The sequence below is a fragment of a genome, unplaced genomic scaffold (genome assembly GCF_019419815.1).
Source record: "Pyrus x bretschneideri cultivar Hongxiangsu unplaced genomic scaffold, Pyrus_bretschneideri_v1 Contig4, whole genome shotgun sequence".
Taxonomy (NCBI): domain Eukaryota; kingdom Viridiplantae; phylum Streptophyta; class Magnoliopsida; order Rosales; family Rosaceae; genus Pyrus; species Pyrus x bretschneideri.
In genome coordinates this window covers 5,625,948-5,641,594 of record NW_025999723.1, presented here as the reverse complement: position 1 = coordinate 5,641,594, position 15,647 = coordinate 5,625,948, and the positions used below count along the sequence as shown (strand labels likewise).

Below are 15,647 nucleotides of genomic sequence, written 5' to 3'. Positions count from 1 at the left end.
CTACTTATGATTGGTTTATTGTGTACCTCTCAATATCATTTCATATATACAAAATTAAAAAGAGAGTAGTACGTGAGTGAACCATAGTTGATCACAATCAAAGATCTTCTTAGGTTTATGCTGACTGTCAAGTCTAGTATTCCTATACAGAAGAAGTCATTGATGGCTACTGCTGCATTTTCATCATCCATTGCAAAACTTGTAGCCAAAGTAGCCTCCTCCTCATATTCAAAAGTGCCACAGCTTCCTTTCCTAATTCCAATCGCGCAAAAAAAAAAAAAAATATGGTAGAAAAAAAATAGAAATTTAGCATTGTCATATAAGTTTTCAAATTACTATTTGATATTTATATTTTGATATCCCCATTGGAGTTGCTATTAGGGGTTGTTTGAGATCCTCTTGAATATTAAGTAATTTAACTACATTTATCATTTTTTAAAACAAAATATAAGATTTTGCCTTTGTTCTCTTAATGTTTTGGTTTGCTTGTACAAAATGTGTGGTGCATTGCATGCTTAATTTTTATTTATATCCTAGTCTCTTGTCACATGCTTACACATGTGGCAATAGACATTTATATGTAAAATTTAAAAAGGTTTTTATGTTAAAAAAAATGATTTAAGAAATTAAGTATATTTATTTATATATATTTTGTAAAAAAATATTCAAAATGAAAATTGAAGTCCATGGACCATTTTGATATTTATTTTCTTAAGTTATAAATTTAATGTGTTGAATTACTCACGCTTTCTAAATTAATTGTAATTTTTGGGATTTTTGAGGGACCATTTGTGGTATTTTAATTTTTAATTTTTTTGAAATTTTAGAGTGCTTCCTTTATATATAAAGAAGAAATTATTTAGTTTTGCATTACCAACACGAATTAAAAATAAAAATAAAAAATAAAAAATCACAAACACAGAGCTTCATTCGCCTTATAATTCGTTCCCACTTATTTTCCAACGGCATTAAAATTTTACAAAACAAAAAGCAATTAATCAAACATGGACGTTACTTCCTCCCACTAACCCCCCCTCAATCCAATCCCACCTCCCATTTCCTTCTCTGTCTTTACATTACTTTGCCTTTCCTCTGTTTCTCTTTTCCTATGTCAAAATCCACTAATGATCACAACTCATGCGCTAGGTCGAGGCGGCGACATTTCGAGTCCACAGAGGAGCAACCGGACCCTTTCGTCAAGCCCCACGATGCCAGCGTTCACGCCGTGTTTATTCGCCGCCGGGTGAGAAAGTTGTCCGAATTCTCAAGTGGGTGGTGGTGCAGATGGACTTCAATGGTTTTGATGGGTTTGGCCTTTTTGTCATTGTTGGCCAAGTTTGCCTTGCTGAACATGTTTCCAGAGTTGAGGGTGATAGAGAAAATAGGTTTGATTCGGCCTTCGCTGCTCGAAAAATCCAGGTCAGATTGTTATTTTTTACTGCATTATCCAATAAAATTTTAGGATTTATTCTCTTGCACCTGAAATTATGATCCCATCTTGTATTTGATTTCTGCTAGTCAGACTCTTGATATTTGGACGCCACCAGAGAGTTATAATTACTACCAATGCATAACTCGAGCGAAGAAGGAACTTCGTACGTTTCAAAAGTTTTCTTCCGCAACAAGTTAGCTAATCATTACCATGAATGTACAATTTTGATCAAGTTACAAGTTTGGTTTCTTGCAGTAAACGGAACAACCACAAACGGCTATCTCTTGGTTCGTTCCAACGGCGGATTAAATCAAATGAAGCTCGGGGTATGCAACTAATTGAGCTAAGCTTCTGTGTTTTTGGATTTGCCTATTGAGCGTATAGTTATTTTTCTTAAGGCTTCTTATGAACAAATTGAAATTGTAGATAACTGATATGGTAGCAATAGCAAAACTTATGAATGCCACTCTTGTCCTCCCTTCTTTGGATCACCGATCCTTTTGGACTGACCCAAGGTTAGCGCCGTATTAACTTACTGAGTATTTCATTTTGTATAACATCCCTCTTTCTCTTTTAAATTTGACCTTTTTTTCTTAGTGACTTTAAAGACATTTTCGATTGGAAGAACTTCATGGAAGTTTTGAGAGACGATATCGTGATTGTTGAGTCTCTCCCACCGGAGTTTGCAGACGTGAAGCCCCACCTTAAGAATCCGGTGTCTTGGTCAAAGGTACGATCAACATTGTTAGTACCCTTTTCGACAAATTCAGTGGGATTTGAATCTAACAATGTGTAACAATTTGTGACCAGTCCAGTTACTATAGACTACAGATGGTAACATTGTTGAAGAAGCACAAGGTTGTCAAATTTACCCTCACAAATTCCAGACTTGCTAATAATATTGGTAGCTCGATCCAAAGGCTCCGCTGTCGTGCCCTTTATAAGGCACTAAAATTTGCAACTGAAATCGAAGAGCTTGGGATGAATTTGGTTGATAGATTAAAGAATAACGGTAGCAAATACATTGCTCTCCATCTAAGGTTTGTCTAATGAATTTTTAAAAATTGATGTTTAACATATTTTTTCTGTCTAAGAAAGGTTTCTAATCAGAATGTTACAATTGCTCAGATATGAAAAGGACATGCTTTCTTTCACAGGCTGCAGTCACAATCTCACCAAACATGAAGACAAAGAACTCAAAAGGATAAGAGGGCAGACGCCGCACTGGAAGAACAAAAAGATCAATGGCACGGAGCAGAGACTGTTAGGGCAATGTCCTATGACCCCAAGAGAGGTTACTCTTTTCCTTGAGGCAATAGGGTTTCCTTCGGATACGAAAATTTACATAGTTTCCGGTGAGATCTATGGGCAAGACGGGCTAACAACATTGCAAGCCAAATATCCGAATCTATTTTTCCACTCAAATTTAGCATCTGAAGAAGAGTTGCAACCTTACAAGGAGAAGCTCAATCAGCTTGCTGCTTTGGACTATATTATAGCAGTTGAGAGTGACATTTTCATCTACTCGTATGAGGGAAACATGGCTAAAGCAGTCAAAGGCCACAGAAGATTTAACGGGTTTAGAAAAACAATCAGCCCTGACAAGTAAGCATGATTCTTTGCCGAATATTCTAAACTGACTCGAGCTCTATCTAACGAGAAAAACTTACCTATCACATGTTACATACCTCCTCCCAACATCTGTCTCGTCGTATGGTGATGCGATGATAGAGAAAGAAAGGGAGAGGTATGTAACATGTTTTATTGGGAGTTTCGTATCTGACACACTGGATGTTACTTGCCTTGCAGACAAAGATTTGTGAGATTGATTGACAAGTTGGACAAGGGTGCGATATCTTGGAAAACATTCTCGTTGAGGGTTAAGAGGTTACACGAAAATCGGATCGGAGAACCGTATCCCAGAGTGCCAAGAAGTTTGCCTAGACTGGAGGAGAACTTTTATGCAAATCCATATCCAGGTTGCATTTGTGAAAAGCCCAAAGAGCCAGCTTCATCACTAGCAGGGAGAAATATGTTAAAAGGATTAGGGTTTTGAGAGTGGCTTTTAGCTGTAAATATTCATTCAAAATACATTTTTCTTTAGTTAATGTACACACAAAGTGTATCATGTTTGAAGACAATTGAAAATTTAGATTTAGCGATGTTTTTCCCTTTGTCCAATTATTGTATGTTACACCTTGAGCGGTTCTAATTATAAACCTAGAATAGGTGATTTTCACGCTCTCGTATTTTCCGTTTGCAGTTTTACCAGTTTCTCTTCTTTTATTTTCATTTTATTCATTAAATCACCAAATCACAAAAATAAGTGTGAGAATTGCAACATTGGAAATGGGAGTTCAAAATCGGCACCATAATCTTTTATTAGAAGACGATATTCTTAGTTACCGTAAATTTTGAGATATTCAAACTTAGATGTACAAGACGAACACAATTCAATTAGCAAACTGTCTTACATCCCTAAAACTTTACACACGGAAAACAAATGCAATGACAATTACTACAGGGCCCACTTTGATCTGGGCCCAAACATGGTGATCCAGCAAGAAGGCTCAAACAGCCCAAGATTAAATTAAACTTGCAACAAAATAATAATAAAATTTAAAAAAATTAAAGAAAAGGAGAAAAAAGAAGGGCACTTTCTTCTTTGTTCCTGGAGGCTTGGTTGTTGGAACTTGGAAGCCTTTCGATTTAAGCCTTTTTCCACCGCCAAGACCCTCTCTCTGAGATCAGGTACCCGCATTCAGGTTAGTAACAAGGGTTTTCAATTTCTCATAACATTCATAATTCGCAAGCTAAATCTCCCTACTTTTCGTGTTTGCCATAGCTGGGTTATTCTTGGAACTCCAGATTCCATTGAAGCTTCCTGTTCCTGGGTTTAAGTTTATAAGTTTACAGCTTATATCTCACATGGGTATTCTTTATTTTCACCTTTTATGCCTATATTTACATGTGTTTTGAGGTTTTACCTCACTATTTATGAGAGGATTCGATTTGCCAGGTTGCTTTTTTTTTTTTTTTTTTTTTTTTTTTTGGAAGGGTAGGGTTGGGGGGGGGGGGGTAAAGGATTCTTTGGTTTTGCATATCCATTTCTGGAAGGGACGTGTTTGGTATTTTGGGGTTGTTTTACTTTGAGAAATTGTGTATAATTCTCCTTAATTACTGGTGTTGCTGTGTTAGAATGCCACAACTTTTCATTTTCTGCAAATGGGATTTGTTTTGTGGGTGATTAGGCTGGTTATTGGACCTTAAACTAGTTTTCACCTTGGGAACGAATCTCAGTAGCGTAACCGATAACTGATTGATCTAAGATCTGGTTAGTGTGAGTGCAAAATAACCGATAACTGATTGATCTAAGTCCCAATCATTTCAAGAATTTCATGTATAGTTTAGGAAACTCGGAAAGCACGCAGTTAGTGCTCTGCTGATGCGTGATTGGCCTACACAATCTAAAACTGATGTCTTGGGGGTTGCATTGAAACAAATCATCCCTGGATACTGTCCTGCCTGTTTGTGCTGAAACAAGTCACCCAAAAGTGCAAATGAATGTGTCTTTGAGATTTTGGCAACTTCATTATACATGTGGAATTAATTTTTCAGAGAACATTCTTTTGAATTCGGGCGCAGGCAGTGGAGTTGCTGAACTGTTTTCCATTCTATCACTTACATATTAGCTCACATGACATGAATTCTTCACTTTTCAGATAAATGGGTTTGGGGACGCTACTTGAAGGCTTTCTGCTTCTTGCGAATGCATTAGCAATATTAAATGAAGACCGTTTCCTTGTGCCTAGGGGATGGAGCCTCTCAGAATTCTCAGTGGGCAAGACAAAATCAGTGAAGGGACAGATTATAGGTCTCATTTATGCAACACAGTACTTGAGAGTTCCTCTCGTACTACTCAATACTGTCTGCATCGTTCTAAAATTGATATCTGGATGATGCCAAATGAGGTCAGATATAGATCTATGCCTAAGGGATAATATCTTTTTTTTTCTTGTTTGAGTTTGTTCGTGAAATATTGTAAGATAATTACGGAGTTCCTACCTTGCTCTTTTGTTTTCTGCTTCTGTTTTTCCTTGTATCACTTTGTCCAAACAAACTTACTCTTGAGCTTTCACTCTGGTGAGGTTTGTTTACAGCAGCGGTGATGTTTATATTTTAGCATTCTTATCCACACAGTTAATAGCTCCTGGTTGATGGAGTAGTAGCAGTTGATTTTGCATAACATATTTTATGACATGCATGGCTTCGCTCTACAACGATAAATGCAAACTGAGCAAGAGAAAAATTGTTATTTTACCTCTATATTTCGCACTGGAATATTGTTGAAACATGTAGGTTTAATGTTTTGATTTCTCTCTTTAGGAGAGTTTCTAGTTTGACTGCTCTCTATAGGAGAGTTGCTTCATTTAATTTTTGTTTTGGTGTGCTACACCTCTTTTGCATCTATGAGTGAAGGGTGGAGCTGTTTGATTTGCCCGATCTACTTCACTTGGTGTTTTGGGATCGTGGCGGTGATTAGATGATACGATTAGACCCGTGGGCATCGTACTCCGTGTCCCAATATATGATTTGAGCTTTTTGTTCTCACACGCGGTTTAACTGTTTTATTGATCTTTGTTATCTTGCGGTTCCCAATGAGCTCGGACAAGTACTTCATCTCTACTTATCGCTTTGCGATTGTTGATGCTTTATTGTAATTAATCTATATCTAGTTTGTAAGGACCCTTTAGGGGCCGAGTTCTTCATGATATGTATTTGTAATGTCTTTTATTTCAATTAAAAAAAAAAAGTTTAGTAGCGAAGTAATTTAACGTCGAGACCTGAGCCTGACTTGATTCTTTTATGTGCTTGATATAGAAACTGCTAATGTTCATGGTTTCATCCATTCTGAAACTTTTTTTTTTGCTGATTTTGGACGGTTTCAGGTTAATTGATCCGAAGATTCATCGAATTGATATCGGGAATCTGCAAAATCGACTCTCGTTTCTTGGAAGGTTGAAGTATTAGGTTGATGGATATTGTTTCAACATTGTATTTTGAAGTAGTTCATGTTCCTCGTTGTTCAGAATCTATTTGATTTTAGATAGTAATTGTTTGCCAACATATCGATTGTGCGCATTTTAAGGTCACTCAGGATCGCTCTCTGCCGTTGTGCGTATGATACCGGAAACATATATTTATTAATGCCAAATTGCACTAAGAGTTCCTATACTTTACTCAAATTTTCACTACCGTCCCCATAATATTTTTTGTTACATTTTTGTCCATATAAATTTCGTTTTGTTTTTATTTTAGTCACATGTATCAGCTAATTGATTTCCATTCGGTTTTTTGCACATCTCGTTTGGAAACCCAGGACGGACAAAGGTGAAAAGTTACGTAAACTACGTAGACTATTAGTGTAAATCAGCCAACAAATTAACTATGCTTAAGCCGTGGAGAACAAAAGGCATCTAAATGCCAAAAGCAAATTTAATACAATTGAAGGATCGAATGGCAAAAAAAATGAAAAAAAATTGGAGAAGAAAATTAATCATAGATCAGCAAATACATGGTAAGTTAAATTTAATACAATTGAAGGATCGAATGGCAAAAAAAAAATTAAAAAAAAAAAGGGGAAGAAAATTAATCATAGATCAGCAAATACATGGTAAGTTTTGGAATCTACGGCTATGAGCCTCAAGGACGAAACGAAAGCTGCGACAGCCATAAGGGCAAAGAAGCCAACATTCAGCCAATGCCAGCACTTCTGTGCAGAAGTCAGCGTCTCCTTCTTTGCCACCAAATACATGTGGTTTGCAAGGATAAATGTGAGGGGGAATGTGCTGATGGCTCCTGTGAGGCTCATGAAATCTCCGAGGAAGGGCAGCAGAGCCGAAAGCAGCGTGTTAATCGCTAGGTAGCCGCCTCGAACGGTGATTCTGAATGTCAAGTTCTGAATTTTCAGTGGACTTCCTTTGATGCCGAACTTCGTATCCAGATATTCATACATTGGACTTGCAAATATCTGCAAATGCAGAAGCATAAAAGCTTGTTGGGTTAGTGCAGTTTGAGAGAGTGAAAGAGAGGGGTACAAAGGAAGAGGATTTACATGCAGAGCAATGACTGTTTGCAGGAAGGCAGCAACATTGGCCATCGCCTTCACCCAGACCGGTCCGTTGACGTTGTTGAGCAGATAAGATGATGTGTTATTTCCATATGCCCAATACCCTATAAAACAGACGGCATACAACGGCACAACACCGGCGGTGAACTGAAAGTACAGAGCTCTCATCATGTTGTCAACCACTGGCTTCCTCACTGTAGCCTGTCACATAATCACAGCCTACAAAAGTGAGTGTGGAAAGCCTTACATTGAGGGACAATTGTGGTTTTCATGTCAGCATTCTTACAAAAACTTGAACGATTGAAGCTTTTGGTACCTGTATCTCTGGTAGCATTCCCGTGTTGAATGCAAAAACAAGGCTAGCAGCCGCCCCAATTGTAGTAAATATTCTGCTTATTGGTGTCCCTGGGATGTCGTAACTCCTGGCCGGTGCTTGAAGTCCTAGAACAACATAGCTGTTGTTAACGCAAATCCAACGGTACAAAATTCTTAAAAATTCCAAAAAAGAATCTGAGATGATCCTTACCATCATTAAGCGACAGGACGAATGCTATAACAATATACATCAAGCTGAAGACTGTTGAAAACCCCAGCCAAATCCTCAGAGCTGACAAATGCGGTATCCCTATCGCGAATATGGCGCACACAAAGCCGGAAATGGCAATAAAATGTGGTAGCTTCATGGTATGGTCATCCCTAAACAGAACATACGCAGCCTGCATGCGTAGTGAACGACTACAAGTTTTAGGAAAATGAGACATTAATCTGTTCATATATGCACATAGACGATCCGATTGGAGTCAAATTGCAATGTGCTCTCACCTTGAGTGCCTGACCGGCCAAAATGATATATCCAGTGTTAATCATGAACAGATTGACATATTGCAATCCCCATGTCAGAGAGTAAGCTTTCTTGCCTGCAACCAAATAGCCCCATCGGGGATCAACACAGCCATGAAAGAAGACATCAGAAAGGTAAATTCAACAAACGAATGGCAATCAATTCTTCGATATTGGCATCCTTTTCACACGTACCGTATATAAATCCAGCAAGGTCTCTGTATCTGATGTGCCTAACCCCTCCATACTCATGGAGCTTGGCAATGAGAGCATTTGCAGAGAGTGACATTACAGTGGCTATAATTAAACCGATTACACCGCCGGTCCAACCAAGAGGAATCATGACATTTCCAGAGTATCCCAGCACATACGCACTGTTGATACCGGTGGTGAGGACGAATCCCACTTGAAACCATGAATCTGTGGAAACCAAAGATGTTACCAATAACACAATTCACAATGCTATTCGAAATCATTCCGAATTCATTCATTACGCATTCCGAAAACTATAACTTCATGAATTGCATTCTGGAACCAAAAATTGAAACTTTTTAGGAACCACATGAACAAAATTAGAAGAAAAAATGATTCATTTCCTCAGTTCCAGAGGAAAACATTGCATGAAACCAATTCTGAATTCAAAAACATTCTTGGGTTTTGGAAAACGATTGAAAAAACAATCATTTCATTCATCCAATGATCGAATTGTGGTAACAGAACAATCAAAATTATATAGAAAAACAAACCCAGATAAAATAACATAAATTAAAATTAAGAAAAAAGAAAATGAAAGAACCTGTGCTAATCTGATGAGCGGTTTCTGGGATTTCGGTACTTTCTTCATCAAAAACCTTCTTAGAACCAGAATAAGCTTCACTGGTAGCATCCATAGTCGACTCTCGATGATGTCCTTGCCCCGCCAGGAGCCACTCGGTTGTGGTTATCTCTTCCCCTTCCCCTGCCTCCGCCTCCTCCTCTGCTTCCGAGATGCAAGTAACAGCCAGCGTACCCCTACCCTTCACTTCCTCTCCCCTTTTTATAGCTGCCTCAGCTCAATTCAAGCGTTCAATTCCGTTTCAGCCAGCAAAAAGACTCACCCAATTTAGAAAATTAATTAAATTTTAAATCTTTTCAACGAATTATTCTTTTCGAAAATTTAATTAAATTCGAAATATTTTTGTGTAATTTCGCTTTCTTCATCTCCCTCCAGAATTCTTCGCCGCCCGTATCGATCTGGGCCGCTGCTTTGTTGGAGGCGCGCGCGCGGGGGTCAGATCCGTTGAGCATCCGAAGGTGTCTTATATATGCTCGCCGCGTGGGGGTTCGTTAAGATTTCGTTTTCCAGCTGCTTTCTCCGTGGGAGAGCGTCACCGTTTTGACCACTTACAGTGCGCAGTCATTCTGGTTTGTCCCCATTTTGGGATCGCACGCACAAGAAAGTGCCACGTAAGTCGTGGACTTTTGGAGCCGTTAGATTTCGTTGACGTTTTGGTGTGAATGATCGTATTTACTTTAACAATTGTGGGTTAATGCTAAGAAAACTATTTAACTTAAAATATATTCTCGATGGTTATGTTACAGAAACCAATTCTTTAGATCAAATTATGGGTTTTTTCATTTGGAGGTTAGTTATAGGAATTTATATAAAATGCGTTTACTGTCATGTAGCGTTTTAATCAAATAACGGAATGACATGTTAAGATTAATAGATACATAACATTATATTATTATACTGGAATATCATGAGCGTGAACTTATTTCATGTAAGTGATTCTTCGACGGTGGAGACATAACTTTATTACTATAATTGCACACATTACATTTCTTAAGATGGTAGAGACATAACTTTATTACTACAATTGACACATTAACACATTACAATGGGGGAGATAAGCCTTGACCCTATTGTTTGAATCAAACTTGAGCATAACCGTGGACGACGTGTATGAGAGAGATGAGCCTATGTCAGCCGTGCATGGGATTATTAGATCAACAAAGATGTGTCATACTATTTGATCCTTGGAGAAAATACCCAAGGTAGGGTTGATTTGATCCTTTGAGAGTTACTGTACAGAGAGAAATTTTAGGGTGAGAATCCAACCATATAAGATTATGATTACGTTAACTAATTCATAAGATATCTTAATTTCACTGCATCAAAATGATAGTTATAATAGCATTACATGACCATTAAATACTTACGACATGTTCAAAAAGTACGCTACCAAATTTACGATACATTATAAGTTGTAACTCATTATTATTATTATTATCATTTGAGAAGATACGATAGCGGTTTTATTCATAATTAAAGAAATCATACAATCATGAATAAGGGCATCCTGTATACATTCTGGGGGGACCTCAAACTAACAACTAGTAAAATTGGAACTAAGGGCCAACTTGACCAATTTAAGCGTCACAAAATTGATGAATCTAAGGACACAAGTGACTCTAGTAGAAGCAAAATCCCGAAGCCTGGTCTTGATGTCCTCGATCAGTAAGCCGGGATCAGAGGGATCAGTGTTGAGGCTTCCAATTGCTTGCGCCACCTGCAGTGCATCACATTCCAAAATCACTTGTAATTATTATGACTACGAACAGATTTGCGATACATTGTAAAACATGGCTTTATGTTTATTTATACAGTCCAATAATTTGAGGCCCCTTTCGGAAGAATCCCTCTAAGATTTTTATATTTCTTTTCCTTTATCCTAACATTTCTTAAATTGATGGGCCACCAACCCAACCATCTTTTTTGACATGTCGACAAGTTTAATATGATATTTCAAATCGTTCACGTAAGAACTGATTGGAAATCGTTTTCATTCAACTGTTTAGCTGTGGAAGTTGCCAAATGTTTTGAACCATTACAAAAGAGTAGGATTCGCTCTCTCCTACTCCTAATTCCCTCTCATTCCTTCCCTCGTTTTTTTGTATTTCTTTCTTTATACACAAGTTAAAGAAGATGTTGACGTGATTTAATTGTGACTGTTCAAATAGGAAGAGAATTTGAAGAAGATAGATTCACACTCCCATTATAAAACATGAAAGTACGGTGAGTAAGGAATCCTCTAGCATTATTGGTAGGCAAAACGAGAGTATGAAATGAAGAAACGATCTCTTCATGCGCTCCTCAATTTGTTTTCTTCTAAACTTTGAGTTTTAATAAATTAATGTAGAAGTAAAGGACAAAAATAAAAGGAGGACCGTGTAGAAAATGAGACAACAAAAGTACGGAAATCATCTTTATATGCATTTTTTTATCAAACATCTCTATATATTTTATCTCTTTTTCTTTCTGCTTTATTGGGTAAAGTCTCCACTTTATATTCCCCATAATTAATGATATATTCCACAAAACAAAATATTTGTTTCTTTTTATTAAATGATACAATATTTTTTAGTAAAACGATAGCGTTGATGAATTAAATAGTTAGTTATTAGGGAAATAGAGAGATTAAACTCACACCAAGTTGCATAAATATGATTGTTTTTTACCAGTTCAATATGTATCATTTGATGATCATAACAAATGACTCAATATATCAGGCTTGTTTAGGAAGTGTTTTTAATCACTGAAATCGCATTTAGACAAAATATTTTTGAGTTTCAAAAACATTTAAAGTGCTTCATACGTTTCTTGCGAGAAGCACGTGAAGTACTTCCTGAACTTCTTACAAAAAACACTGGTTATATGTTTCTCATTGAAAGCACTTTAAGTATTTTTTTAGGATTAACTTGTATTTTTACTAAAGATTAATTTCAAAATTATTATTTTTTCTTCTAAAAGCTCTTTTAGACATTTAAAAACACTTTCCAAACGAGTTCTTTAACATGAATAATTAATGATTGCATGGATAAGTCGGTCACAACTCCCAAAGCACGAATAATTGTGGCCTTCTCTTTCTTAAAACCAATCTCTTTTTTGACTGAAAATTGCAGATCAAAAATCATGGATTCTCAGAAGTTGCAAAACATTGGACAGCAGAAAGAAAAGAGGTATCGTACTCAGAAGCCCACTGCGAGTGTTGGTTAACGTAAAGAATAAAATAAAATAGGGCATCACTGCTTGTTTTTACGTGCTTTCCACTACAAATTTAGATGGTTTGAGATCCAAGTTGTCGTCTGAAATCTCGTACGACACTGCCACTGTTCGATAGATGCTGGTCCTCCTTTCCATTTTAAACGAAGTGGTCATTGTGTCGAAAGCCTAAACGTGACTGTTTATCCGAATCGCTAGACGAAAAGAGATTCAAAAATTTCAAAATCCTGGGTGAGAGAAAATGAGCGAAATCGGAATCGGTGTCAAAGCGATTAATCTGTCGTCGACGACGCCGTCGCGCCAGAAGAAGGGAGTGACAACCGAGAAACCTCCCCAGAATGCTCCGTCGTCTTCTTCCGCGGAGGACGAGGAAGGAAGTCCAATCAGGCACATTGTATGTGTCAAAAACAAGGTCGATGTCAAACACTTTGAGGACGTCGAGGACTGCTTCATCTTGGATTTCGACCCCTTTGAGCCGGTGCAGTTCAAGTTGTCCGTTTCGGATAATGGTGTTGATGGTCACGCTGGTTCTCCCGATATCGCTGTTGTTGCTGAGAAAGGACAGGTTTTGATTTTTACCAGTGACCCTTTTGATTATTTGTGTTAATTTTCTTTCTTCTGTTTGGTTGCTGGGAAAATGCAGGTGAAGAATTGAATTTGAATTCATAACCCCATTTTACATATGACCCTTCTAGGATTTTGCAAAAGGAAGGAAATTTTTAATCAATTTTCTTTCTTTGTCATGTTTGGTTGCTGGGAAAATGCAGGTGAACAAATGAATTAGAAATTGTAACCCCATTGTGACATTGTGCCCATGAACCTTCAGGTGTTTGACCTCAAAAGATTTAAAATTTATAAGAAAGTTTCCAACTTTTCTGCTTATCTGTTCATATTCCAATTTTTGTAAATTTATGAGCTAATTTGGTGAATGTCTGACGCCTCGTGTGGATTTGAATTGATGCTGTGTAGGTTGCTTGTAGAGACTATCCACATTCAAGACACCTCTGCCTGAAATTTCCTTTCGAGACGACACCCCATGAGAGCTACTGTGAGCTGGTAACAGAGCTTTACAACTTCAAATATTTGCATCTTGTGAATGTATCCCTGATTCCCTTTCTATATTGTTTAACTTGGCATCTCAAAAGTGAATTCACTGATTGCATGTAGTGCTACTGCTATGTTTGCGATTCTGCTGCTCCATGCATGTTGTGGAAACTATCACATTGCCACGCCGCTGCGCACATTGGTGACTGGAAGTGCAAAAGGATGTTGATGAAGCAGCAAGCCGCGGTGAAGAAATGAACAAAGCTCCCGTTGTTTAGCCGTATTGCGGATAACGATGTATGAGAAATACCAGAAAAGTGAACTATTGTTTTACTAGTAGGCGGTCAAGTTCATGTAATTTTGTTCATAGGGAGGGTACTTGAAATGGCTTTTGTTCTGACTCGAAGAGATGTATTTACTAATGAACTTACGATGTTGGTAGAAATGGAATCAAATTTGATTAGTTCAATTCAATTTTCTTTCTTGTTAGAATTTGCAGGATGATTAGCAAACTAAACACAAGTGGGACTTGTTCAATTCTAGCAAGTTCATCGGTCAATTATATTTGCTTCTCAATAATACGGCATACTCTCCTCAAAAAATAATTACATCATACAAGTTTTACAATTGACTCATAAAACTCTTAATATTACGAATCAGTGAATGTAGACACCATGATAGTTACGTAGGTTGAGAATTAGAGTTCGAAAAGGATATTGTACGGGAAAATTTCTGGCTATTTTTATGATAATTTATTGTTTCTGAATGAATGGTTATTAAAATTAAGTCAACATTTTCTCCATCAAAAATTATTATGGTCATTTTATGAAAAATTTATGTTAATTTGAGGGTATTGTTGTCAAATCAATCTCACTACTGGATCTTTCACAAAAGAACCAAAATAATAGATGATGTATAATTTTAGAAACCACTTCTTTTGATTCTAAATCTTAGGACCAAAGTGAAGAATTATATCAATCCGAGGGATCATTTTGGCTAAACCTCCTTTATAAAAATAACAAGTTGTCATGTCAACTGGTCACTAAAATTTGGCGTAATAAGTTAGTGTCTTTAACAAATGATATTATCTACACTAAAGGAGTGAGGGAATGTGTTGAGTCTCACAGTGGGTTAGTGCCTTTAGAATTATCTATACCTTAAAATGATTGCAATATATAAACATGTAACTTAGGCCGGTCGGCAATGTTAGTGTGCCAAGCCAAATATCTTGCACCCGAGTTTGAATTCTCCTAGTACAAGCCTTCATCCGAGCAGCGTATGCCGGATCTAAACTGGGGTCCTGATTTGTTGTTGCGTTAAAATTGTACTATCTGTTGCTGAAAGAAGTGCAACGAGAGCGGCCAATGGTGCGCGCTCCTGTAGAAACAAATTGTCTGATATATAATCAGCTTTATTTGTTGCTTCATGGCATAATTTTCACAAGAAAATATTCAACGTACCAGAGAGAGAAACCATTTCTTCTTGTGTGAAACCCCCTAAACCTGAACAAAGTTTAATGTTCATGGGGCATTGCTAAAAATTGTGTAAAAAACCACTACCCGAAACTTATTGACCACCTAAAATCTCTGGTAGCCATTCCAAAAGAAGCGTCAACAGATCCACGCACGCTTGCGAGGAAGAGGAATACAAAGTGGTTTGAACCAGCTCCAGACTTTCCAGCCCATGTTGTGGACATCCAGTCTTGCATTCATTTGGGTTGATGATGCCCAACAAGCTCACAAGTCATCCTTCAAACTCTCTAATTAACAACATTGTTTAAAGATAACTAAACCTCCAATCCAATTTAACATATAAGAGACTCATAACAACTTCTTCCCCAAGGTTCAATAATCCAAATACTCCAATGTCTTCACCAACAACGAGACATCGGACAATAATCGACAATCTCTTCGATATTGAACCTTGGGTGGAGCAAAGCTTATGTCATTCAAATTTGTCAACAATATATACTTTAAAACTGGTAATGGAAATATGAAACTTTACGTACTTGCTATATTTCACAAAATCGTGCTACATATGGTGAATGAACAAAACAGAGCCACATATATACACAACATATGTGATCATCAGACCTAATTGCATTACAATTTGCTATCAGAATTCACACCAGAACAACAGCATTCATCACATTTGTT

At 37.2% G+C, this 15,647-nt stretch overlaps 4 protein-coding genes across 5 annotated transcripts; 3 read left to right on the top strand and 1 right to left on the bottom strand.

Moving 5' to 3' along the window:
- The first annotated feature begins 823 nt into the window (after positions 1-823).
- LOC103942993 (O-fucosyltransferase 28-like) lies at positions 824-3,532 on the top strand. Its single transcript, XM_048565421.1, is given in 7 exon segments — positions 824-1,595; positions 1,688-1,758; positions 1,859-1,947; positions 2,030-2,162; positions 2,243-2,472; positions 2,561-3,037; positions 3,242-3,532. Coding segments are annotated over 7 exon segments (1,734 nt in total). The 5' UTR covers positions 824-1,108; the 3' UTR covers positions 3,489-3,532.
- Positions 3,533-4,035: 503 nt separating this feature from the next.
- Positions 4,036-6,667, top strand: LOC103942632 (immediate early response 3-interacting protein 1). 2 transcript variants are annotated; one of them, XM_048565591.1, is made up of 4 exons: positions 4,105-4,197; positions 4,278-4,364; positions 5,155-5,403; positions 6,382-6,667. In XM_048565591.1, the coding sequence occupies exon 3, from the start codon at positions 5,159-5,161 to the stop codon at positions 5,390-5,392; it is 234 nt and encodes a 77-aa protein (XP_048421548.1). In that variant the 5' UTR covers positions 4,105-4,197; positions 4,278-4,364; positions 5,155-5,158; the 3' UTR covers positions 5,393-5,403; positions 6,382-6,667. The 2 variants fall into 2 exon arrangements, with proteins under 2 accessions (XP_048421547.1, XP_048421548.1); XM_048565590.1 differs by lacking the exon at positions 4,278-4,364 and having other exon boundaries at positions 4,036-4,197.
- Positions 6,668-6,962: 295 nt separating this feature from the next.
- LOC103942644 (proline transporter 1) lies at positions 6,963-9,728 on the bottom strand. Its single transcript, XM_048565589.1, has 7 exons — positions 9,199-9,728; positions 8,598-8,822; positions 8,385-8,479; positions 8,089-8,278; positions 7,879-8,003; positions 7,548-7,763; positions 6,963-7,463 (listed from the first exon to the last, which is right to left on the bottom strand). Exons 1-7 carry the CDS (start codon positions 9,290-9,292, stop codon positions 7,086-7,088), a joined length of 1,323 nt encoding a protein of 440 aa, XP_048421546.1. The 5' UTR covers positions 9,293-9,728; the 3' UTR covers positions 6,963-7,085.
- Positions 9,729-12,374: 2,646 nt separating this feature from the next.
- Positions 12,375-13,960, top strand: LOC103942654. Its single transcript, XM_009352844.3, has 3 exons — positions 12,375-13,012; positions 13,417-13,503; positions 13,615-13,960. Exons 1-3 carry the CDS (start codon positions 12,689-12,691, stop codon positions 13,747-13,749), a joined length of 546 nt encoding a protein of 181 aa, XP_009351119.2. The 5' UTR covers positions 12,375-12,688; the 3' UTR covers positions 13,750-13,960.
- Positions 13,961-15,647: the final 1,687 nt, after the last annotated feature.

Coding starts and splice junctions, on each gene's coding strand:
- LOC103942654 (XM_009352844.3), top strand. CDS start 12,689: ATGAGCGAAATCGGAATCGGTGTCAAAGCGATTAATCTGTCGTCGACG. Junction 13,013..13,416: donor TTGTTGCTGAGAAAGGACAG/GTTTTGATTTTT, acceptor GATGCTGTGTAG/GTTGCTTGTAGAGACTATCC. Junction 13,504..13,614: donor ATGAGAGCTACTGTGAGCTG/GTAACAGAGCTT, acceptor GATTGCATGTAG/TGCTACTGCTATGTTTGCGA.
- LOC103942644 (XM_048565589.1), bottom strand. CDS start 9,292: ATGGATGCTACCAGTGAAGCTTATTCTGGTTCTAAGAAGGTTTTTGAT. Junction 7,764..7,878: donor GAATGCTACCAGAGATACAG/GTACCAAAAGCT, acceptor ATTATGTGACAG/GCTACAGTGAGGAAGCCAGT. Junction 7,464..7,547: donor AAACAGTCATTGCTCTGCAT/GTAAATCCTCTT, acceptor CTGCATTTGCAG/ATATTTGCAAGTCCAATGTA.
- LOC103942632 (XM_048565590.1), top strand. CDS start 5,159: ATGGGTTTGGGGACGCTACTTGAAGGCTTTCTGCTTCTTGCGAATGCA.